Source organism: Neofelis nebulosa, chromosome 2, assembly GCF_028018385.1.
Source record: "Neofelis nebulosa isolate mNeoNeb1 chromosome 2, mNeoNeb1.pri, whole genome shotgun sequence".
NCBI classification, from domain to species: domain Eukaryota; kingdom Metazoa; phylum Chordata; class Mammalia; order Carnivora; family Felidae; genus Neofelis; species Neofelis nebulosa.
In genome coordinates this window covers 144,787,454-144,814,491 of record NC_080783.1, presented here as the reverse complement: position 1 = coordinate 144,814,491, position 27,038 = coordinate 144,787,454, and the positions used below count along the sequence as shown (strand labels likewise).

Below are 27,038 nucleotides of genomic sequence, written 5' to 3'. Positions count from 1 at the left end.
TGAAGTTATATGAAGGAAATTAATTGAGTAATATTACAAGAAAAAGTGTGAAGACATAAACCCACTTTAAAAAGGTAGTCATGAATGCATGTCTGAGGAGGTGACAATTTAAGATGACACTCAAAGGCTAAAATATGATAGTCATGTAAAGAGTAATAAAGACCAATTTGCATTCCCACCAAAAAAAAAAAAAAAAAGAGAGAGAGAGAGAGGGAGGGAGCCAAAACATAAGAGACTCTTAAAAACTGAGAACAAACTGAGGGTTGATGGGGGATGGGAGGGAGGGGAGGGTGGGTGAGGGGTACTGAGGAGGGAACCTGTTGGGATGAGCACCAGGTGTTGTATGGAAACCAATTTGACAATAAATTTCATATAAAGAAAAAAAAAGAGTAATAAGCAGTGGATACAGGTAGTAGAGAAGTACGTGTATTGATAGGATTGAATCTTTTTGTTTTTGATCAAAAGCAAGGAATTAAAATAGTCAAAAAGGGTACAAAAGGAAAAGCATGATTCCTTCCCACCCCAAATCCTCAAGTCCCACAGGCCTTCTTTCTAGTTCCAGCTTACGGCACAATTTTTTCTTTAGAGGCTACTTGATAAGGATTCCCTTTTAAATCCACTTATTTTCTGTTCATCACTTTTAAACTCTCCCCAAATTATTTATAGCTTCTAAAAGTATGGCTCACTAAACTGTCTACGTGCTTTGTTATCTTCCTACTTTCTACCTATTTTTTGCTTCTCTACACCCACAGCTTTGTTCTACTTTGATGCTTCTAATCCATTTATTTTGTATGACTCAGAGTTAGAACCAATGAATGGAAATAGTAAGAAGACAAATTTTAGACAAATATTCTTAAAAGCTATTGAATGGTCTGAGAGATCCAAGCACGGATCAGGCATGTTGAAGTGAATGAGCTCCTGGTCACTACAGCTGTTTTAGTAGAGATGTCATGAATACCTATGGCAATGGCGTTGGATGGTGATTCAAGTATCTTGCAGTGGAGAAACTAAATGATGCTTAAATTAAGCACACTTCAGCTCTGGAATTCTCTGAAATCTATGATTCTATGATGTTGATAAGTAAAATGACTAAATAAGAGCAAAAATACCAAGAGACACCACAAATTTCGTATTTTTTTAAACTAGGAGAAATAAATAATCCTTAAGTAAATTAGACCCTGAATAAAAAGTTGTCAGTATTTCTTTTGGGGAAAGTTTTGGTTGTGGCTATAATTACTCTCCATGACTTCTCGCCAAGTCCACTATCCAGATGCACTTCGCATTTCTGCAAAAATACTTCAAGTTGTTTTAAAGTAGGCTCCACACCCAATGTGGGACTTGAACTCACAACTCTAAGATCACAAGTCTCATGCTCTACTGACTGACTGAGTCAGTCAGGTTCCCCAAAATTGAACATTTTTAAAATTACTATTTACTTTTACAAATGTCTGTGTGTCTTATATTCTCAGATTAACATCTTTGTGTACTCACTTGCCATGTATTTTTTCCCTCTTCCTCAACTACTGTAGTATGTGCTATCTATGAAATGTTTCAAAAATCTAACTACCTCTCAGTTCCCATCACCTCTGGTCTAGTTTAGGCCTTACCATAACCTGTCTTTTGTGCTGGCCACCATGCTTCTCATGGTCCCACCTTCTACAATTCAATCTATCTATCTATCTATCTATCTATCTATCTATCTATCTATCTATATCATATACCTATATCTCATCTACAAATAATTTTGTCTCATCAAATTGTTTATCCTGTGCGTAAGTATCTTGGAAGGCTTCCTACTGCTTACTATGGAGACTAAAAACTAGACTATACCTGGAGTGGGGGTTGCTATAGATTATATCACATTTTTAAAAATTAGTTTTCAAAATTTAAGTCAGGAGATGTCACACCGAATTTTAGACACCTAGCTTTTTTTGAAAATCAGAATATTTGACAACACTAGATACTTACTTCTTGCACAGCAACAACTGGCTGGACCTGAGTAGTGGTTGCTCCTTTTATTTATTTTACTTTTTATTATTGAAAGATAATTGACATACAATGTTATATTAAATTCAGGCATATAACTTACTGATTCATCAATTTTATACATTACTCAGTGCTCGCCACAGTAAGTGTATTACCATCTGTCACCATACAATGTCATTAGAATATTATTGACTATATTCCCTGTGCTGTACTTTTCATCTCTGTGACTTATTTATTTTACCAGTGGAAATCTTGTACATCTTAATCCCCTTTATCTATTTTGTCATTCACCGCCACACAACCATCAGTTTGTTCTCTGTATTTAAGAGTCTTGTTTTTGTGTTTGTTCATTTGCTTTGTTTTTGTAGATTTCACATCTAAGTGAAATCACATGATCTGACTTATTTCATTTAGCATAACACCTTCTCGGTCCATCTATGTTGTTGTAAATGGAAAGATCTCATTCTTCTTTATGGACGAGTAATATTATATAGATACAAATATATAAATATCTCATATCTTCTTTAGCCATTCATCGATACCCACAACTTGGGCTGCTTCCATATGTTGGCTATTGTAAATGCTGCTGCAATAAACACAGGGGTGCATTTTCTTTTTGAATTAGTGTTTTTTTTCTCTGGGTAAATACCCAGCAGTGGTATTACCATAGTTGTATTTCTAATTTTTGAGGAACCTCCATACTGTTTTCCACAGTAGTTGCACCAATTTATATTCCCACCAACAGTGCACAAGTGTTCCCTTTTCTCTACCTCCTCACTTATTATTTCTTGTCTTTTTGATATCACCCATTCTAACTGGTGTGAAGTAATATCACATGGTTTTGATTTGCATTTTCCTGATAATTAGTGATGTTGAGCATCTTTCCATGCGTCTGTCAGCCATCTGTACGTCTTCTTTGGAAAAATGTCTATTCAGGCCCTCTGCCCGTTTTTTAAATCAAATTGGTTTTTTGGTGTGAGTTGTAAAAGTGTTTATATATTTTGGATATTAGCCCCTTATTGGATATATTATTTGCAAATATCTTCTCCCATTTAGTAGGTTGCCTTTTTGTTTTGCTCATGGTTTCCTTTGCTGTGCAAAAGCTTTTTATTTTGGCCTAGTCCCAATAGTTTATTTTTGTTTTTGTTTCCCTTGCCTGAGGAAATATACCCATAAATATATTGCTAAAATTGATGTCAAAGAGATTATTGCCTGTGTATTTTTTTTAGGAGTTTTATGGTTTCAAGTCTTATACTTACGGCTTTAATCCATTTTGAGTTTATTTTGTATATGGTATAAAAAAGTGGTTGTGTCTATTTTTTTGCCAGTACCATACCATTTTGATTAATATTTTTTGTAGTGTATCTTTTTTTAAGATTTTATTATTAAAATTTTTTTTTTAATGTTTATTTTTGAGAGACAGAGAGAGAGAGGGAGAGAGAAACACAGAACATGAAGCAGGCTCCAGGCTCTGAGCTGTCAGCACAGAGCCCAACGCAGGGCTCGAACTCACAGAGTGTGAGATCATGACCCAAGCCAAATTTGGGCGCTTAACCAACTGAGCCACCCAGGTGCCTCATTTAAGATTTTAGTTTTAAGTAATCTCTACACCCAATGTGGGGCTCAAATTTACAAACCCAAGATCAAGAGTTGTATGCTCTACAGACTGAGCCAGCCAGGTGCCCCAGCTTTGTAGTATACCTTGAAATCTGTAAATGTGATATCTCTACAGTTGTGCCTTTTAGATGGGACACTCTGTGGTTGGCCTTGGCCCACTACATCTTGAAGGTGGTTTCAGTTTGTGAGCCCTGACCTACTGGATATGGTAAAGTTATATAAATATGGCATTAGAGGCTCTTTACAATCAGACCTCAGCACTCTCAGCCTCAATGCTGTGACCATACAGACAACACTTTATTGACCCTTGAGCATGAGATGCCTTTTCAAGCCGTATCCCTGCACACATGCTTCTTCTATCTGGAATGCCTTATCTGCCTCTTTTCTACCTGTCAAATTCCTACTATTTACTTTTCAAGTCTTTTGAGAAGTGAAAATTCCTGTGCACCGGCCCTAGAGATCATTATATAGTAAGTCTAGTGTGGGACCCAGGAATGTGTTTTGTTTTTTTTGTTTGTTTGTTTGTTTTGTTTTTTTAGGAATATGCACTTTTAATATATTTCAATACTTTTGAAGTAGTTGGTCTGTCAATAGATCTTTGAGAAACACAGCTCCAAGAGTAAGAAGGTTCAGGTTAGCTAATACCTTATAGCTTCTCTGACATCTAATGATTTGATCCCCATTCTCCAATTATATGTCAGGAGGATATACACTTGTAAAGTATTTCAAACCAAAATTCCAAAACTTGCCTTTTTGATATTTCTCCTTGGAATTTGCTCTTTGACTCTTGAAGCGATAGCTTACTTCCCTGGATACTTGAACTCAAAGTGTTTCTAAATCCTATGTAAAGAGATAACATTTTGAAGTAAACTGTCAGGAAACAGAAGAATGGATCTTTTCAGAAGTTCTACAAGGGCTGTCTCCAACAGATATGATCTGATTAAAGAAGGAATGAATACTTCTCACTAATCACATTTAATTTGCATAGAGAAATAAGGGAGCAAAGCTAAGGGAGTAAAACTATAAACACACGGGTTAGCTTATTAGTCACTATACTAAAAGGTCCCAAACCACTTTTACTTACTTACTTAACTCATGTAAATGATCAGTTTGAATTTCATTCAATATTTTCAATGGTCTGCATGTAGCTAAGTTCATTTAAAGTGCTATATACATGACATTTATTGAGACTGATTTTTCCAGTGTCAAAGCTATGCCCTCACAGGATTAAGCTACCTCAAAGAATCAGTATAAATTGCCTCTTAAATTGCAATACACATGACTATTAATTTTGAGGTAGGGACTAGTAGTTGTACAGCGATACAGGAAATTGTGCCTACTAACTCCACATCATATATTCTCCTGACCTATTTTGTGAACGTGGTCAAATCCTATTCCTTCTGGAAGGAATAATAGCTCTTTAGGCAATTCTTAGAGCCCTAAAACAATAATATTTTGACTTCTAATTGCTTCCCTTAAGAAGATTTTTTTTTTAAAGAGCACTGGGGTGGGATACATTAAGAGGCAACTATAGTTCTGAAGGACTGATTTCCTTCTGTCATCCATCAGTATCTCCATTTTGCTGTCTTCTCATATACTTACCAAGATTTTCATTTTCTGTTTTAGTGAGATAGAGTGAATCTGCCAGTAATTCAGAAAATTCAGTCCCATTATTTTGGGGTTGTATACGATTTAAATACAATATCCAATACAGAAGAAATTAATTTTTTCCTAATTTTGTTTACTTATACCTGAAAAAAAATCAGTTATGTCTGCTAGAAATAAAAGGTGTCTTTCATTTTCCTGGCTAACAGATGAATACTTTTAAAAATGGAGTATTTTTTGTCCTTCACAAACATTAGCAGATTATGTGTGATCACAGAATTGAGAGCTGGATAGTGTGTTTTATAAGGGAAAATTCAATAAATAATCTGAATTTGAATAGCGTTTTTAACAATATAGGGGAGCAATAGAATAGAAAAAGCTCATGTGCTGCACCATTATCATGGAAAACCTTGACCTCTGTCAAGGAAGGAAAGGAGGAAATGCAATTTATGGAAGGGTTACTTTTTCAGTTTCGCTAAAAATCATAATCTTAACAAACCAAAGCTAGTTAAGCAAGCGCATAAACAAGACAAAGAAAATGAGTCCCAGAAACTGAACTGAAAAATATTCAAAGAATTTCTCATGAAATTCTTTCATGCTAAGATACAATTTTACCTGATGTATTTGTCTTCTCAGTACCGGCTGAAAAATCAGTAACTTCTATTAAGTTCTCATCATCAAAATCATCCCAAACTTCATCTCCCAATTCAAAGTTCACATTCGGAACTTCTGAGAATGGAGAATTACTTTTATCCGCATCTGTCAAATTCTGGTTTCCAGATGCATTAAGATGTCTGTTGAACAGTACTGTTTGAGGGGCTTTCTCATTTGAAGTTGTAGAAGAGTTCCATCTAGAAAAATCTGTCATGTGCATGTATAAAAAAGTATAGGTACTTTTTAAACCATTAACATCATTTTCTATTGATATATCAAACACATCTTTCAACTACTAAACTGAGGTTTGAACAGTAGTTTTCAAAAGTATTGGGTCAAGCATTATTGTTGAATATTGTTTTCAACCAATTCTATTTACTGTAGTACATATATTGATAGTTGCACTAAATTGAATTTTCAATAGATTCTTTCAGACAGAATTAATTTTCCCTATTAATTTCTAGATGAGAATACCCATACTCTAAAAATGAATAATTTCTAAAATGGTATTCCTCCCCCCAGCTCTTTTCCCTACAGGTGAATTTTGAATATTGTTATGAAATATATTTATCCAAAATAGATCTTAATTTTCTCCTGCTAAAAAATCCTCAGTGTTATCTATTATTTATAGCCTGGGCTTAGAACCAGACTACCTGGGTGAAAAATTCCACTTCTCTCATTGTATAATCTTAAACAACTAATTTAAAGTCTCTGAGCTTCATTTCTCCTCTGCAAAATGGGAATTATAAAAGTACCTTTTTCATAAGATTGTTGTAGGGAATAAATGCCTTTAACTCTTGCAGTTTTCCAAAGTAATTGTGCTAATAAATGTTTAATAAATTGCTTCTCAAAACATGTTTGCATTTATATACATACATGTGTTTATTATATGTATTTATTATAGGTAAAAGATATGTAGCACATGATTTACAAATAATAATAAAATATATAACATGCATAATTATAAATTCCATATATCTGATTTTCACTGAATGTTTTCATTGAGTTTTGCCAAACTCTTACATCTATAGCCAACCTATCATTACAATTAACAAATGAATACAGTTCTCACATAAATGCTATTTAACATTCTTGTTGACTTTAGCAACTAAGATGAAAGTAAAATAACAAAGACAGAGGTTGGGACTTTACTCATTCATTCACTGACTTAGGCAACTTCTTCGCTAAATTAGACAATGGTTTTCAAATACTACAATATTCCTTCAATTTTTCATGGTATTCTCAATGTAATAGCTATGTACACAACATACTATTAAATTTAATCTGCATGATTTTTTTTAATGTTTATTTATTTTTGAGAGAGCATGAGTGGAAAAGGGGTGGGGGAGGGGGGCGGGGGACAGAGGATCCAAAGCGGGCTCTGCGCTGACAGCAATGAGCCCAATGTGGAGCTCACACTCCATGAGATCAGGAGCTGAGCCAAAGGTGGACACTCAACCAACTGAGCCACCTAGGTGCCTCTAATCTGCGCTATTAACATTTTATCCATCACTCATAAATCTAAACAAAACAATAAATCAAGTCCTAATTTGTAGTGTTTGCTGGTTTCTATGGTATAAATACTCCCATTATGATTAATTTCAAGTGTCCAATGTAATATCTCTAAAAGTAAAGTTGAAAAGAAATGCATAGTAGCACCCCATAATATAGTATTTCCACCATACAGATACAAATATAGAGGTAAATAATCTCAAGAACACAGAAAACAGTAATATATGGTAGAATATTAGTTCTGAATACAGTCTTTGTTTTTAGTATAACTTATTTAATTGAAATTTTATATAATTAAACTTTTAATAATGGCTGAACGGTTCCCAAGAATAATCATCTCTCACAAGCCAGCACAAGTTTGCTCCAGCGCACTGAGTTTCCTTCACTTTTAAATATCCTCTACACTTTTCTTCACCTAGCCAAATCTTACATTATCTCTCAACTGTTCTACAACTCCACATTTTTCTACTTCTGTTCATTGATATACATACACAATATAATACATACTAAAAACAGAAGTAGGCACAAAGTGCAATGAGAATGCAAAGGAAACAGGACTTAAACCTATAACGAAGTCAGAGGGGACACCTCTAAGAGGGTAAAACGCTTAGAAGTTAATGTTGGAATTTGAGCTTGATAGAGTGGTGCCTGGAGAAATGGGCAAGAGGGGAAGGCAAGATACTCTGTGAGGGGAGAGCAACATGTGAAAGACACAGCAGTATGGGAGACCAGAGAATGTTTGGTAAACTACGTTTTCAGGATTTCTAGAGCACAAAGTAGAAGAAAAGGGCTCATTGAGACCGCACAAGCATTTAAGTGCCAAATTATGTTGATGCTTAACTTCAATGTTAAGGAATTCATTTTTTTTTTCCATATAGGCAATGGATAACTACTGAAGATATTTTAGCAAGAGGTTTACATGATGGGAGATGCCTGTTAGATCATTCGGAATAGGTACAGATGGAATGATAATGAGACTGAAAGCAAAGAGAAAAGTAAGACATATTATAATGGATAAGACATTGAATGTCTAAGCTAGAGTATCAGCAGAAGGGAGAGAGAAGAAGAACAGATATGAGAGATGTTTAGGAGACAAAATAAATAGGACATGGCGATTACTTGCATGTAAGGTAAGATACTTAGGATGACTCTTTTTCTGCCTTTAGCAGCTTAGAAAAGAAGAGAATTCATTCACCAACCTAAGGAGAAAAGAAAAGGAGCAGTGTGAGGTACAGAGAAGACAGAAAGAGTTCAGAGGCTGATATGTTAACTTTTAGGTGGATATGTCCAGGAAGGTGATTGTATAGATGGGTCAGGGGCTAGACAGAAAGATACAGATGCAGATGTAGAAATCATCTAAATATAGTTAGTAATTGTAGACATGGACTTGAATGGCAGTGAATAAGAAAAGTTTACAAAGCAAGAAGAATAAAGAAGCAAGAAAGAATCTTTTCTAATATCAAAAGGAAGAAAAGCCCAAGCAATTCAAGAAGTAGTAGGAAAAGCAGAATGGCTTAATTAAAACCAAAGAAGAGATTTCCAAAAGGAAGGAAAGACCAAATGTGTCAAATACAAACGTCAAAGAAAATAAAAATTGAAAAGAGTTCACTGAATTCAGAACTTAGAAGATCACTAAATGGTCTAAATGAAACCAGTTTCAAAGGAGTGATGGAGAATCCAAATTTTGGTGAATGAAAAGTGACTAGGAGATAAGGAAATGAGCACAGTGAGTATAAATTGCCTTTTGAAGAATTTTTGTTTTGATGTGGAAAGCAAGACATTAAAGTATATAAAGACTCTGGTGATTCTGTTTTTTTGTCTGCCTGACATGCTTTCCCTTAAAAAAAATTTTTTTTAAGTTTATTTATTTTGAGAGAGATGCAAGAAGGGGCAGAGAGAGAGAGGGAAAGAGAGAATCCCAAGCAGGCTCCGTGCAGGCTGTAAGCATAGAGCCTGACATGGGGCTCAAACTCACAAGCTGTGAGATCATGACCTGAGCCAAAGTCAAGAGTTGGATGCTTAACCAACTGAGCCATCCACATGCCCCTTTTCACTTCTTTTAATAGGAGTATCTTTTTCATCCTTTGGGGAAACTGCCTCCACCCATTCCATGTGATCCTGGTGAGGATGTCTTTCACGGTACCCTGGTCCCTAGGGCTACAGCGGGGGAACATATGACCCAATCCCCAGGCTGTAGGAATTGATCAAGAGAGAAATACAAGACTCAGCTGAGGCCAGTTAGAATGAACTCTGGTTTACCAAAGCTAAAAGAGGAAGACTGTTTTTCTACCAAGTCTGTTAAACTGGGAAGATGTCAGTTAGGGGTGACCTGTCATGTGAGAAAGACTATTGAAAAAAATAAAGCCAAGTAGTAACAGGCATATCTAAAAGATTGAGAGAAAACTAGAAGCATGACTAAAATCATAGTGCCTGGATCTAGCAAGATTAAAGCCAGATGCATGTCTGGATTTACAAGTTTACATGAGTGGTCTTCTTTTTTTGTGATTAAGTCACTTTGAGTAGCATTTCCGCCACTTACCACCAAAACGGTCAGGAGTAGCTAGATGAGAACAGGGAGCTGAAGAAGGAAGAGACATGAGCATATTTATATGTTGAAGAGAAAGAAATAAGGAAGAGAGATGGACAATATGGGAAAGAGGAAATGGATACTGGTCTCCTAAGGCCCTCCCTAAGGGGAGGCAGGATTGGAAAGATTAAAACTACAGCTGGAGAGATAATTCTTGAATAGAATAAAAGATAATTCTTCTTTTAAGACAGAGTTAAGGATGGATGCAGAAATAGAGAATATATAGTTGTACAGTGGAAAGTTGAAAGAGTTCATATAGATTCAATTTTCAATTCTCCACTGACAACTAAAAGTCAATTTCATTTTATAGAAATGGCATTGGACTGGGAATCAAGAGATATAGAATCTATTTCTGGTCCTGCCATTAATTAGATATGTGATTTTAGGCAAGTAATTTAATCTCTCAGAGTCTTGGTTTCTTTCACTAGAAAATGAAAAATTACACAAAGGTCCCTTACAATTTAAATTTTATGATTCAACATGCTTTCTCATATAGTTTCTGACATTTTTCTTTTTCCTTTCTTGAAATTGGAATTAGGATGACAAAAATTGGCATGTTTTTCTTAAAACATTCTCAAGAGCAATATTTGAATACATATAAAGTATGTTTTGCCATGCAAAACTAATATGTGAAAGGAATAATGAATATACTCAATTGCTATTAATAACAGTACCAGATACTATGCTAAGAGCTTTGTGAACATTATCTCATTTAATTGTAAAATCCCTAAAACATAAGCAGATGAGGGAATTGAGATAAAGTGGTTAGATTTATTATGAAATGTGACACAACTAATAAATGGCAGACCTAGAATTTGAACCTAGACAGATTATTCTAAGCATTTATTTTTTAGTAATTTCTAAGCCCAATGTGGGTCTCGAACTCAAAACCCTGAGATCAAGACTCGCATACTCTACCAACTGATTCAGTTAGGCACCACTAGACAGATTATTATAGATCCTGTGAATTTAAGTACTATACTACACAGCTTCTTCTATTAAAAAAAAAAAAAAAGTGGCCCATTCAGTAAAACAGGGATACAATTATCAGTGATATCTAATGAGACTTTAATATCATAATATAAACTGGATTTGGAATGGGGGTGGGAAAGAAATCAAAGTAGGGAAACTATGTAAAGACAGCATGAAAGTAAACAGAGGGATATGTAAGTAAAGAGGGATAATTAAAGTAAGCAGAAGTGCAGGGAACAGAGCAGCAGAACAAGGAGTAAGTTAGAGGGCTATAGGTTGAAGGGATATAAAAATAAGAGTTGACAATCTCATACCTTCTCTCCCTGTTGTAATGATATTCAGGCTTTGAGGAAGTTGGATAAATGCTCTGATACTCTAAGTGAGATTAGGGGACTTTTCTTGTTCTTATTTGGGCCTAATGACTGCCATGTCATAAGAGGTGATTGGTACGCCAGCCCTTGCCTACTTAAGATCTTAAATTATGACCAGAGGAAGCATTAAGTGACAGCATGAAAGAAAGAGTGTCAACAGATGCTAAGGTCACACACATGAAATTATTTGTGGGAAACCCCAAATTTACCATTTCTATATACAGCAACTCAAACAAACAACTCTATAGCCAGGATTATTTCTCACACATTTTAACAGACTGGCTATTAGTGGCATGACCCAGACAAAGGATGCTATTAATATCAGGATCCAGAGTATTGATAAACCAATCTCAATGTTGAAAAAGAATTTAATGACTGACACAGATGAAAAGCAAATCTAGACTACATACAAGCTATATTCCACAAACTAGGTTATATTCTCTTATTATCATGGAAGTTGTAAGAATCATAGGTTTAGAAACTGGAGAGATATTAAAGGACACCTAATTTAATCCCCTAATTTAAAAGATAAGACTAAGACCTAAAGGGGTTAAATAATTTTCCCAAGGTCACACAGATATTTTGTAAAACTGGACTAATTTTATAAACATAAAATTATTTTAAATAATTCTAAAGACATATAAAAGTAATAGTTCAGCATTTTAACACTTTGTGTATCTTGAGATCCCTTATTTTCTCAGCTTTTCCTCATATTATCTTTAAATAAAAATAGTCAATGCTATGTAGGGCAGAGATTTTTTTAAGACTCTGTGACAAATATAGCAAGACCATCTGAAATAACAGACCTAAGAATTTGAAACTGGTTCAATAACCCAAGAGAAAAATGTTGCCAAGTTAATCATAGTAATTTCAGATGCTGGTTTTTCAATAACATTGTCATTCTGAAGTAATAATAAATAATTTTCTCTTTCAAGGCAGTATCAATGGTAATTTACCTTTGTCTTGATATTCAGATGGTTCTTGTTGAACTTTGGCACAGATTTCATGCTGATCCCTCTGCTCCATTATAGACAATTCAGGTATATTTAAACACTCTGACCTTTATAAAGATAAAGCCATAAAAATATTAAATATTAAAATTAAATCAACACTTAAATGAAAATTAGATCAACAATTAAAATTAAAATCAACACTTTTATGATAGACTGCATTAGCCTGAGTAGTAAAGGGTAAAAAAATAGGTGTTTAATGGAAGCAAGATACTTAGTCATCTTTACATGTCCCAAATATGTAGATATCTGCTATCTGTGTATAGCCTTAAAAATCTATTGCTAATGCTACTTTCAATTAGATAACAAAAGCTAGGATATCTTGAAGTAGTGTTGGCATCTGTTCTGATTGGTCAGTGGCTGTTCTGTACTGTTTGTTAAGTATATTAAATGTCATCCCTGAATATAGAATACACTTATCTGGAAGGGAAATGACATATATGATTGCCTTCTAGGCATCATGATATAGGAAAAGAATGCTGAGTTATCATCTAGGGTCTTCTTAAAACCAGGAATATGAGTTTCGGTTATTTTATCTATGAGATGGGATAGAAATACCTCATTTTATGAGCTAGGTTGTTGTTAAGGTCAAAAGAGATAATGCACAATGTGCAATTTTTAAATTGTAAATTATTTTATAAATCTGAAGTGTTATTAATATAGAGTGGGCCCCTAAATGGAAAAGATTAGACTTTGTACAGCAACCTGATTTCTCTAAAATATACTTTTGTCTCCTGTTTAGAAGGCAGAAAAAGCCTGAGGGCATGACATATAGGATGGGTAGTTTCCTGCGAAAGAGATGATTCAATGAATGTTAAAATATTCTATAACTACAGAGTTCTAAATAAATTTAGATAACCAAACTCTTATGATGCCATTACTTCATTACGGAACTACATGATTACTGTGATTTGAATGTAGCCAGTGTTCACCTTTCTCTGAACACATGATTATTTGGAGAAGCAAAGAATTTATGAGGACTATTCTACCTTGGATATTAACATTATATTTATACCTTGATATGCTGGAAAGAGAAGGTTTTGGAGTAAAACCAAATTCTTTAAGATCCACACTTTGAGATTTATTCATTTGCATCTATTAATGAAAAAAAAATTCAACTATCAATTTCATAGCAACACTTTTTAACAAGCCAAACAGCAAAATTCCTGCCAGTACATAAAGTCCCAAAATCAATGAATTATAAGAAATTCAGGCTAGTTTTCAAATCAAATCTCCTTCTCAGGCACTTCTTAAATGTAGGTATTTCTTCATGGTTCTTTACTAGGCCTTCTCTTCTCCCTCTACACATTTTCAAACACCTCACTTACTTCCCTGGCTTCAATTATCATCTACATGTGAATGACTTTCAAATACGTATTTCTACTCAGCTCCTTCTCCTGGTTTTGTTATATTCAACTGTCTGTGGAACATCTTTACCTAGACATCTTGCAGGTTTCTAAATTCAGTATTTACCAGATTGAAATTAATGTATATCTACTTCTCTAAACTTGTTTTTCCTTTGGAATTCCTACCCTAATGAAGCCTCACTTTGTTCCTAGCTGCTCAACCCAGAAAGCTGGTCATCATCTTGATCCTTCTACGTCACCCCTCATAAGCAATTAAGTACCAGGGTAGTTGATTCTATCTCTGAGAAATATTTTAAACCTAGCCACTACTCTCCACTGCTACTGCCATTACATTAGAGTAGGCCAATCTTGCCTAGATTACTGCAAAACCTATCTAATGAGTCTTTATGTTCCTTTTCTATCATCCTCTAATCCATTCTCTACATTGCATCCGGAGTGAATTTATAAAATGCAATTCTGGTAATGTCACTGCTTTAAGTCCTTTAGTGGTTTCCCAATACTTTCAGGATAAAGTCCAAATCCTTAAAATAGCAAAAACGCCTTCATTATCCAGCTCTTACTTACCTCTTCAGCCTTTTCACCCTCATCTCTCCACTCCCCAACGTGTAACTGAACTCCAGACGTACTGTATAACTTCAGTGTTTTAAACGATCTCCTCTGGCTCTTTCTTAGCTCTGGACCACTGCACATTTTCTGTCTGGAATACTTTTTTATCCCTCTCCACCACCACTATAGTGCCTCCCTCTCCATACTTGGCTTCAAGTCTCAGTCATGTTTGTTTGGAATACTTTCCTGGCCTATCAAATGTGGAATGAGTACACTTTCTATCCAAATTCAAGTTATCTTAAATTTCTGTCATAGAATCATCCATCACACTACATTGAAAAAGCCTATTTAGCTATCTATATCCTTTACTCAGCTATAAGCTCTATGAGGATTGGGACTAAAGCTGTCTTTTTCACAGCAGTATGTTAGCATCTATAACAGTCCTTGGCATATTCTTGGTGCTCAATGAATACGGAAGGGGGGCACTTGGCTGGCTTAGTTGGAAGAGTGTGAGACCCTTGATCTCAGGGTTGTGAGTTTGAGCCCCATGCTAGATGTACATATTACTAAAAACAATAAATCAACTTAAAAAAATGAATATGGAAAGAAAGGAATAATATGGAATGGAGAAGGAAAGAGGAAGGAAAGATGGAAGAAAGGGAGGGAAGAAGGGAGGGAGGAAAAGCTTGGGCTACTAAAAAATTATAATCTCAGAGAAGGTGGTAGCTGTTCCAAACTGCATGTCACTCCCTGTTTCCCAATATTCCCCTTGTTTAAGCCTCATGACTTAAAATCTTCATTCTTGTTAAAGAGAAGAGAAACAGAAGAAACAGACATTCTGCTATTTTCTTGCCTCTCTTCTGGGGCTGATCAATTATTTTGCCCTGGATATGATGATGCAGGCTTAGAATAAGTCTGCTACTGACTAGCCTATCAATTGTATAAGCTACCATTCTTTCATGACTTGGAAAGCAGGCTCTTGCTCAGTACTCATCCAAGTACATGAATCAAAATCAACTTCAGACTTTCCACACCAGTTTCAACACAAAGAGAACACAGGAAAGGGTAAGTGTCTCTAGTTTCAATTGCTGGTTAACAACAACAAAAACACTAATAAGGGACTATGTAGAACTGTGTTCCAAAAGTAGATTTACAGATTAATTATTAAGAACTATATTTTCCTTCAGAAGAAGTATTTTGAAAACACAGCCCCGAAGTAACTAAAGTACACTGCTGATACCTACCTAATTGATATACAGAATATAAAGGAATATTCATATGTATTAAATTACAGAGCAAGGGATAAATGTTATTAAAACTAACCTTGAGACGTTTAACTGGAGGAAGTGATGAAACAGCATTCCTGTTTCTTAAATCAGATAAATATGAAGAGATTGTTGACTCTTTCATTACTGACTTTTGTGCAACTCCAGTTTTACCTATGAGAAGAAATTCTAGATCCTTTAGGTTAAACTTTAGGTAGTGTTCATGTAAAGCCAAATTTCTTTATAATTTCTAATCTAATTTTTTTCATGAAAGAAAATCATTTGAATTATAAACTGCATAATATAAATATCATACATAATTAGGCTGTTATTACTATTCAAAGACCTTTCAATTTTTAAAACCTGAAATAAACATCTTTTATGGAACTCACAGCAGTCATGTCCACATGTATGTTTATTTTTACAGTGATGATTACATTCTCGGTTCCCAGGTTTTTTGCAAGCAGTCATTCCTAAATTTATATAAGAAAAAAACCTGTTTTTTACTAGAATTTATTTCCTTTCAGACAGTACAAAAAGATTATGATTTTACACTTCCTCAAGTGTTAACCCGTTTAATATTTTATTTTTTTTTCAACTTTTTTTTTTTTTTTTTTTTTTTTGGGACAGAGAGAGACAGAGCATGAACGGGGGGAGGGGCAGAGAGAGAGGGAGACACAGAACCGGAAACAGGCTCCAGGCTCTGAGCCATCAGCCCAGAGCCTGACGCGGGGCTCGAACTCACGGACCGCGAGAACGTGACCTGGCTGAAGTTGGACGCTTAACCGACTGCGCCACCCAGGCACCCCAACCCGTTTAATATTTTAAAATGGTATTTCTGATAACACCTAGTCCCTGTTGGGCTATTTGCCCAATCCCAGCTTTTTGCAAGGAGCATCGACCCACCTATACGCTTCTCTTAACCTCCCTGACATAAATAGAGCCAAATACCACAGAATATCAGTAACTCTTATCTTGAATGAGGTAAGAATGAGGGTGGAGTTTTTAAACTTCTCTGCTGCTTTATACTTACACTTAAGAAGAACCTGGAAAGAAGCAAACGTCGTTTCATTTTAATGGCATCAGTGATAGTTTCTAGTAGGGAGGACACCATACGTATTTAATAAACATTGAAATAAGTGTTTTAGGGGTATAAGAAATTTGCTATATGAATTCATAAAGAAAAGAGATTGCTGCCTGCTTGACCCACTGAGCTAGTATATCCAAATACATAATTTATTCTTCATAATATTTTAAGTAGGTTTTTTCTTGATCTTAGTAACATGGGGGAAGGGACAGACATCTGAATTGATAGATAGGATCTGGACATGAGAAGGAGACCAGGGGAACATGTTCACATAGAGGGCATAATACCCAAAGAGGGCAAACCACATACTGTAGAAATAGAAATAAGTTTATTTTTGCTGGAGCACAGATTTTAACTAGAAATGTTGAAGATAGTGAAGAATTTTGAAAACCTTTACAATCATTTTTTGGTCCTTTACTCTTAATTTTCAACGCTGTTGCTCATTTTCAAGACATGGCATATCTGGATAACGATAACATCTGTATAGCATTCTGGACTACATGGATAAGTCTACTCACCACAAGAGGGAACTGGTTAGATGCCTTAAGGGCCAGCAGATCAATGTATTGGGTAGTGATAAAGTAATGAAACTGCAAGCTGACAGCTGGACCATAGTGCTCCCAACTGAATACAATCAACTTTGGCAGAATATAAACAATACTCAGATAAGACCATTCTGTGACTGTGGTAAAGACAGAGATAAAAACTACTGTGTAATTATTTCTGAAACTAGAGGCAAGGACACTCACGAACCACAAAAATAACTAAACATCCCCCTCTTCTGGCTAACACAAATGACTACTATTTCCTTAATCCTCCCATCTCTAAGATAAGATACCAAAATATCCAACTCCACTTCTTGAAAATATCCAATGTACAATTGACCTCTGCTCTCCCTAAACTCTCCCAAGAATCACCAGCACAAGCTGAAATCCTATAAATAAGCTCCTCTCAACTCCCTGAGATAACCCACAGCTCTGCCACAGCTGTGCTCTTTTGCTATAGCAAGTTTAAAAATACTTAATCAACTTTCCTCAAATATACGTGTATTCCCAGTGGTCTTTGGTTGAAAGGTTTCAATATTATATTCTGCAAGATATGCCATGGCTTACTGGTTAGAAGTTTTGCCCCCCCCCCCCTTCATAATTTCATCTCTCAGTCACCTGGTCTCCTTGTCTAGTCCTACCAAGCTACAATTTATTCTCCACGCTGTTGTTTAATTAGTCCTCCTAAAGTTCAATTCTGATCAGATCATTTGCCCACTTAGAAATGTTAGTTACTTCCTGCTGCCAACAAAATTAATTCCATATTTAAAGTCTTCTACAATGTAATTCTAGCCTCCCTTTCTGGCACCCATATTAACCCTAATTCATCAGAACACATTCGCTTGCCATTATTCAAACAGTCTCAAGACTTTCTATGATTGTACCTTTGATATTACCTCGTCTTAGAAGCCCCTCACTTCTTCATCCATCAGAGGTTTATCAACTTTCAAGGCCAACTTAAATGGCACTTTTATCATGATCTATCCTTATCACTCCATCTGAAGTGATTTCTCCCTCCTTTTGAGCCCCTTCAGCATTTTCTTTGTCCCTCTGGCTCACAGCATGCTGCCTTACATGAAATGTATTTACACAAAAAACACAGTGGTGAAGTACAGGGTACCCTAAACTAAAGTAAGAAAACATGAGTTTGGGGGGTGTGTGACAAGTTCAGTCAGTAGAGCATGCAACTTACAATCTCAGGGTCATTAGTTCAAGCCTCATGTTGGGTGTGGCCTACTTTTAAATAAATAAATAAATAAATAAATAAATAAATAAATAAATAAATAGAAAACATGAGTCTTAATATAGGCTCTTATCTGTAAAAAACAGATTAAAAATAATACCTGTTTTGTTCATCTCAGAGATAAAAAGATAAAATGAAATTAAGTATATGAAAGCATTTTAAGTTTTTAAACGTTTATTCATTAAAAAAATTTTTTTAATGTTTGTTTATTTTTGATAGAGAGAGACACACACACACACACACACACACACACACACACACACAGCATGAGTGGGGGAGGGGCAGAGAGAGAGGAAGCAGGCTCCAGGCTCTGAGCTGTCAGCACAGAGCCCGACGCAGGGCTTGAACTCACAAACTGAGAGTTCATGACCTGAGCCAAAGTCAGACCCTCAACCGACCGAGCCACCCAGGTGCCCCTTAAACGTTTATTCATTTTTTTGAGAGAGAGCACAAGCGCGAGTTGGGAAGAAGCAGAGAGAGACAAACACAATCAGAAGCAGACTCCAAGCTCTGGGCTGTCAGCATAGAGCCCAATGTGGGGCTCGAACTCATGAACCATGAGATCATGACCTGAGCTGAAGTCAGCCACTTAACTGACTGAGCCACCCAGGCGCCTCTGAAAGCATTTTTAAATTAAGTGATAAACTAATGTATTAGAGTATGTACTATCTTTACTATCATTACTTAAAGATTATACAAGTAACTATAAAATTAAAATTGTTCAGAGTGCTATGAAGGAGAGGGACACAATGCTATATGACGACAGGAGGCACTGTTCTGGTTAGGGGATGTCTTGGAAGGCTTTCCTAAGAAGCAACAACTGCGTTGAGGATTAAAAAAAAGAAAGGGAGTTAAGAAGGCAGAGGTAGGAGAAAGAGTACTTCAGGCAGAGAGGATGGCATATGCAAAAGCCCTATGACAAGGGAAAGCATGGCATATCATAGAAATTGAAAGGTCAGTGTGGCTGATGCTTAGCATCTAAGACAGAGTACACAAAATGAGATTAGTGGAGAAAGGTCAGGCTATATTTGTAGGAGAATGGTTCTACCATGGTACCCTGGCAATTCCAGGTCTCCACATAGGCCACATAGGTAAGACTCAATCATTTTCAGAATGCCTTCTGATCCTCTTTGGGATATTTCTAGATAGGCAGTCTTGTAAGGAGGTGTTAAAAACCATTTCTCATCTGTCTCCTTAGCTTGCAAGAGGCTCCATATCTTCATGAGACTGCCATGAAGCAGTTTCCCATTCACCTCTGGTTCCACTAAGGCACTGGACTTTCAACCTTGCGTCTTGCAAGGTACAGGTGCAGCCTATGGTTGATGTCTCAAAAATAAAGCAAACCACCATTTCTGTCATCTGGTCCTTCCAGTTCAGTGTTATCCTGTGGGGTTAGGAATGTAAGCACTTGAGAACATTATGATCTTGTTTTGATGTCTATGTAAATAATATACTACCTAGATCCATTTAGGTTTCTTATGTCCTTACCAGGCAATTCTATGGAGGTGGGGTGAGATTACCTAGTGGCTGCCACCCTACTGCTGCTTAGGAACTGACCGAACACGTCCCAGTATGGAACCTTGTAGGGATGTTAATGATTTGGATCTTTTATTCTAAGACCTATGGGGAGTTACTACAAAGCTTCAACCAAGGAAGGGACACAATTGAATCTGCATTTTGAAAAAAGGCTACCATAGGAGTCTAGGCAAAAGGAAAAAAAAATGATGGTAACTCAATCTAGAGTGGTGGTAGTAGTAGAGTCAGAATGGACTGATTTAAGAGCTATACAGAAAGTAAAAATATTTTTAATACAGAACCAAGTGAAATGCTTTTCTTTCTTAAGCAGCACATTGTTTTCTCTCAAGTTTTACTGCCTTTCTTTTAGTCTAGCAATAGCTAAAGTTTATTTTTTTAAGTGTATTTGATATTTTAAAGACAAAGACAAATACATGGAAACACCAGCCATTTATTCTCCCCCTCATAGATACCTCCTTCCTTGAGCCTTATATCTTCCTCCTAATGCAATCTAGGCCTGTCCTATAGTTGTCATCCAGGAACTTCCTTTCATTTAGCTTCTTGACTGAATCCAATATTCTTGGACTCTAACTTTTTTTTAAGTTTATTTTGAGAGAGAGAGAGAGAGAGAGAGAGAGAGAGAGAGAGAGAGAGAGAGAGCAAAAGCAGGTGAGGGGCAGAGAGAAGGAGAGAGAGAATCTCAAGCAAGGTCCATGCCATCAGGGCAGAGCCCGATGCAGGGCTCGAACCCACAAGACATGAGATCATGACCTGAGCCGAGATCAAGAGTTGGACGCTTAACTGACTGAGCTACCCAGGCACCCCTCTTTGACTTTTTCTTTCTTGGTTAACTGCTTGGTTAACTGCTTGTGCTCATCGTCAAGCAACTGCTTTGGAAAAGATGTTTATGAGTTAAACATTCCAAATCCTTGAATGTATTAAGGATTCACACTTACTAGTTTGGCTGGGTATAGAACACAGGGTTGAAAATCATTTCCCCCTGGATTTTTAAGTCTATTAAATTTTCTACCATCCAGTGCTGCTGATAAAGATTAATAAAATTTCAATTTTTGTTCCCTGGAAGTATTTATGATTTATCCATGATGTTCTAAAATGTTGCAATTATTCCCCCTTCGTAGATATTCTTTCATTTATCCTAACTAGCACTGAGTAAGCCTTTTTGATCTGCAGATTTATATCTCCAAGTGTAGGAAATTTTCATAAATTATTTCTGATTTGTTCGTTCTTTCTGGAACAGTTATTAGTCAGCTATCAGACTCTTATATTTCCCTTTATCTCCTACACTTTCTGTCTCATCTTTTTGCTTTCATTTAGATCATACTGACTTTATCTTCTGGTTTACTTCCCTGTGTTCACTGTTATTTTCTAATTGTTCTCCCTCCCTCCCCATGGCATCCTATTCTGTTTCATGTTTGCAATTAAATCTTTAATTTCTCTGATGTTACTAATTTGTTCATATGATGTTTTATTACATTCCTGAATTATCCTGTTCTTTTATCCATTTTTGGTTTACTTATTTTGGGCTTTCTTTCATATACTCCAGATTTTCCTCAAATGTTTCATCTTTGGTTATCTGCCTATAAGGCAGTCCTATTATATCTCCATTTCACAGATGAGAAAAGTAGTTCATACATAGATTAAGTAATATGTTCAAGACTACCCAGATAATAAATATCAAATCTGAGATTCTAACTAAGGTAGTTTAATTCCAGAGCCTTATCTCTCAACCAATCTGCCTCCCTAGTTATACTAGCTACCTTAGTTCTTCCCCAAATAATGCATTTAATTTATTTAGTAAAGAAACAGAAGAAGGGGTGCCTGGGTGGCTCAGTCAGTCAGGCGTCCGACTTCAGCTCAGGTCACGATCTCATAGTTCATGAGTTCAAGCCCCACATCGGGGCTCTGTGCTGACAGCTCAGAGCCTGGAGCCTGCTTCTGATTGTGTCTCCCTCTCTCTGCCCCTCCCTTGCTCACGCTCTGTCTCTCTCAAAGATGAATAAATGTTAACAAAATTTTTTTTTAGGAATAGAAGGAGCTGGAGATGGGAAAAGTAAGAGGAAGTGCCTTATAGCTTGTTGTTTTGCAATAAGGGATAAGGAACTGCTTTCGTCTCTTAATCCAAGGACTCTTAATAGATGTATTTCTAAATGTCACCACAAGATGGTGCAAAATGACTACACATATTTACTCCCAGTGGTTAAAAACCACCATTTGGGAGCTGAATTTTAGAGATTCTGGAGAATCCCAAAAAATTCAAGGCAGAGTTGGCAAATCTTGTCAGGAATAAGGACTGTATACAAATTTCTTTATAGAATATTAGCACATGGATGTTAATTATCTAAGGGAGAAAAACTTTATTTCTGTTAGAAATGGTACTTAGAAACTGTAAGTGCTCCCCCATCCCCACCCCACCTCCCATATCCTGAGAATTGTCTGAATTTGTCTTGTTAGCAAATATAAACTTAAGCTTACAGAGATTGATAATTGGAAAAATTAATTAGGTTCTCAAAGAAAACTGACCTATGCTGTACTCAGGTATAATTTATTTTTTTTTTAATTTTTAAATTTTTTTTTTTTCAACGTTTTTTATTTATTTTTGGGACAGAGAGAGACAGAGCATGAACGGGGGAGGGGCAGAGAGAGAGGGAGACACAGAATCGGAAACAGGCTCCAGGCTCCGAGCCATCAGCCCAGAGCCTGACGCGGGGCTCGAACTCACAGACCGCGAGATCGTGACCTGGCTGAAGTCGGACGCTTAACCGACTGCGCCACCCAGGCGCCCCTGTACTCAGGTATAATTTAAAGAGACCCATAACTCCATCACTATAATAATCTGAAATACATACATTTTCACAGATTTGTCACATATGAATTTACATGTTTTTAAACCTCTAATTCTAAGTATTTAAAGTAAAATAAATTTATTTAAAACATAAATTTATTAATGTCAACTAGAACAGTATTTAAGGAAAATATTTAAAATGACTTTAAGACAGGGCGCCTGGGTGGCTGTCGGTTAAGCATCCAACTTCGGCTCAGGTCATGATCTCACAGTTCATGGGTTTGAGCCCTGCGTTGGGCTCTGTGCTGATAGTTCAGAGCCTGGAGCCTGCTTCCGACTCTGTGTCTCCCTCTCTCTCTGCCCCTTCCATGCTCATGCTCTGTCTCTGTCTCTGAATAATAAATAAAAGGTTTTTAAAAAGTTAAAAAATAAAATAAAATGACTTTAAGAGATCAATAAGGGTTGGTGGGGCAAGGGTTAGTTGCTTGAAAAAAAAATCTTAAGGAAAACTGATAATAGTAGGCACATAATCCCTGATGCACTTAGCTTCACATCCTAATTATAAATTTAATAAGTGGTCCGTGCCTAAGCTACTGAAGTTAGTATTTCTAAAACAATATTACTTTGACTTTTGCAGTTTCTGATTTATGCTAAGCAGATTTATGTACTTTATGACTTCACTTTTTAAATGAGAACATCTCCTCTTAGTTTTTTGTCAAATCTTATACTATCATCTTGTTATTTATCAGGAAAAGGTTAACACTATGAATTGGAGTCCTTGGTTTTGCAATTTAATGTATTTATACACCAAAAGGTATAAAGAACAACGAAATGCATTTTGACTAGCATTTAAATCTGCATACTTTCACAGTGCTCAGGCATTTGTTTTATCCTTGCATTTTTCAAATATATTAAATTTTCAACTCAGAATGGCATAGTAAATGCAAATGAATTTATTAGTGTCAAATCAATTTTCTTCAAATTAAACAAAGTCCATACTTCTTATTATGAATCTATTTAAAGAAGAAGAAGTTTAAATGCTTAAACCTCGTATATTAAGAATTGACCTGGGGCGCCTAGGTGGCTTAGTCGCTTAAGCATCCAACTGTGGATTGTGATCAGGTCAAGATCTCCTGGTTGTGAGATTGAGCCCTGAGTCAGGTTCTGCTCTGCAATGGGTCTGGAGCCTGCTTGGGGTTCTCTCTCTCTCCCTCTCCCATTACCCCTCTCCCACTCCCACACAAGTGCATGCTTGCATGCACACACACACTCTCTCTAAATAAGCATTTAAAAAAAAGATTGACCTGAAAATATTTAAAACTTTTTAAAACCAAAAAGTGTATTTTTCACATTGCTATATCTTAAAAATAGCAAAATTATTTTTCCTTTAACAAAAGAGTTATCTATTGGACTGTAACTATATATGAGAAACTACTGCTAAAAGAATGCTTTTGGGTTTTTTGCTAAATTGGGTTGGGTGGCGCTTGGCTACTTCAGTGGTGATGCCACTTCATCCTGTCTTTCCTGATACTCTCATATCTGGAGATCTTCAGATTTCTTTAAGTTCTTTCATCTAGATACATAAGCCTGTATCTCCCTCTTTTTTTTCTTCTCTACCCTCAGCTCAGCAATATGAGCGTGGATCCAGTTAAGCCCCAATGCCTGCCTTGCCCCGAAGCCCCCAATTCTAAGGAGTCTTCTCCAATGCCTGAGATTTATGGGCCTGAAGAAAATTATGCATCCTTGCAAATGTCATCTGCTGAGACCCTCCCTCACCCCCTCCCCTGGAGACTGTCTCCCTTCTTCCTTCCTCCATGGATCTGCTTATTCAGGACAACCCAGGTTCTTCCACCAGTCCCAGAGTAAAAGTGCTACCCACTTTTGCAGAGATCACGGTGAAGAAGGAAGATCCAGGTCAGGGCAATAAACAGAAGATAAGAACCATCTTCTCTCAGACCCAGCTATATGTACTCAATGATAGATTTCAGAGACAGAAATATCTCAATCTCCAGCAGATGCAAGAACTTTCCAACATTGTGAACCTTAGCTATAAGCAGGTTAAGATCCGGTTCCAGAACCAGAGAATGAAATGTAAGAGGTGGCAGAAAAACAACTGTCCAGATAATAATAACAGTGTGATTCAGAACAGCTCTGCAACTCCAGAATACCCAGGCTTCTATTCCTATCACCAGGGATACCTGATGAACACTTCTGGAAACCTTCCAATATGGAGCAACCAGACCTGGAACGGCCAGTCGTGGAGCAACCATTCCTGAAACAGTCAGGCATGGCGCCCCCAAGCCTGGAATGACCAGGCCTGGAACAACCAGCTGCATGACTGTGGAGAGGAATCCTTGCAGCCCCAGATCCAGTTCTAGCAAAATTCTGTCAGCAATTTGTAGTCCATCTTAGAAACTGCTCAGGAAAGCCATAGTGTAATACAGCAAACCACTAAGTATTTTAATGTTCAGCAAATAATAGATTTATTCCCAAATACCTCTGAACCTACAGCCTGAAGATGCGAGAGGATGAGTATATTAGCCAATCTCCATTTGGGTGGTGGCTATATTACTTCTCCTAGGATTTGTCTTTTAGGGTCCAGTATCTCTGCCTTGATATTGTTTTTCGTTATGCTTATTCTGTCAATCAAGGGAGTACGGTTGGAGTCTAATCAAAGAGGATTCCATAGCTTTGGCTGCTATGGACAACATGCTAAAAGATGTTTCTGGCTATAGATAACTAGATATAATACTAATTTGGATATCTTTAGGCTCCAGAATTTAACCTCAAGAATAGAAAGTAAAAATACAGAGACATGTGATGAAGGATTATTTGTATTTTCTGAGATTGTGAGGCTTGTTAACAACCTCAGTTGTTAATGGTGGAGGGTTAAGTTATAATGTGTGTCACTGATTTTCCCTGCCCCAACTCCTAATCTGTTCATTACAACCAGTATTTGTAGAAAGCTGTTTTATATTTTAATGTATCATGATAATAGGGCCAGTCTGGCTGGTGGTTTATAGGTTTAAGTACAAATAAATACCCACTTTATCTTAAAAAAAGAAAAGAAAAGAATGCTTTCAAAGACTTACAGGAAGCATGAAAATAATTTTTAACTATATTATGTAAATTAAGGTGCATACTTCTATTTTTATATGCAGTAGAACCTTTGACTGTAACTTGTTCTGCGAGTGTTCCACAAGACGAGCAAAGATTTCTAATAAATTTTAACTTGATAAATGAGCAATGTCTTGCAATATGAGTAGTACGTGACACTGAATGTCGCATGATCACAACTGAGCCAATGGTTCTCTCTTTCTCTCTCTGCGGGATTGTGGGTGATCATCTCCCATGCTCAGATGCTCAGCCTCTCTCAGGTGCACCGTTTGGCAGGAATCAGTGATTTTTCAGAATGTTGGAAGATGCCCACACAGGCACCAGTGTATTTTTTTGTCAAAGCACCTATGGACAGTCCTTTGCTTTTCCATAAAAGAATAAGCCTAGGAATGCTTTGCTTCATTCTAGGTCAGGCTGCCTGCAAACATAGACCCTTTCATCTGCTGCCTTAATGCCAATTACATTAAGTACACTATATGACAAGAGTTTGTTAATACTGTACTGTAGTCAACATCTGTGTGAACGTATACAATGGCCCCCATGCAGATAAAGGTTGAAAAGAAAGGCAGTGAGAAGGAGATGATTACAGTTGTAGGAAACCATCGAGAAGTACAAATGAGGTATGCAAGTGGCCGAAATTCCAAGATTTTATAAGAGGGTCTACATGTGCATCTCATCTGCAAAGAGGGAGGAGAAAAAGGCAGAGAATCCCTCACTTAAAATGAGACTAGAGAGATGTGTAAAATGTGGTAAGCAGTACAAAATTTTACAGAAAAGCACCCCCTAAGGTTGTATCAGTGCAAGCAATGAATCTGTTTAATGACAACACAATGTCACATTTCCTCCTCAGAAGGAGGCAAAAGTAAGTGTCATTGGATAGGTTCCTTGTTAAAATTGCAGGAAAAGAAAAAGATTCCATTGAGCCAATAGACAGCAATGATTTCATTAGTGACAGTGAAAGTCATCCTACACAAAAACCTTCCTCTCTCTTCTCCCTCACACCAGCCATGAAGGTTTTCAGAGGTTAAGTGCAGGTTGTTTACTTTTCTTTATATTTTGTATTTTCTTTATTATTTTGTATTATATTATAGCATTGTAATCATTTTTATATGACTATTTTTGGGTGGTGGGATGAATCATCTGAGTTTCCATTATTTCTTATGGGGAAATTTGCTTTGATATACAAGTGCTTGGGATTACAAGCATGTTTCCAGAAAGAATTATGTGCACAAATCA

General features: G+C 36.5%; 1 protein-coding gene and 1 pseudogene across 7 annotated transcripts in view; one reads left to right on the top strand and one right to left on the bottom strand.

The window, feature by feature from the left end:
* Positions 1-27,038, bottom strand: part of HFM1 (helicase for meiosis 1) — a 96,970-nt gene that overhangs the window by 10,206 nt on the left and 59,726 nt on the right. The window contains exons 30-35 of one of the 7 annotated variants that reach the window (XM_058716610.1): positions 15,885-15,965; positions 15,551-15,666; positions 13,330-13,409; positions 12,261-12,364; positions 5,824-6,069; positions 4,353-4,443 (exon numbers count right to left, since the gene is read on the bottom strand). In XM_058716610.1, the coding sequence (XP_058572593.1) occupies positions 4,353-4,443; positions 5,824-6,069; positions 12,261-12,364; positions 13,330-13,409; positions 15,551-15,666; positions 15,885-15,965 (718 nt within the window). Of the gene's footprint in view, positions 1-4,124; positions 4,444-5,823; positions 6,070-12,260; positions 12,365-13,329; positions 13,410-15,550; positions 15,667-15,884; positions 15,966-27,038 lie in introns of those variants that run through there. The other 6 variants (XM_058716607.1, XM_058716606.1, XR_009257955.1 and 3 more) reach the window with 6 other exon arrangements.
* Positions 24,318-25,201, top strand: LOC131504390 (homeobox protein NANOG-like; annotated as a pseudogene).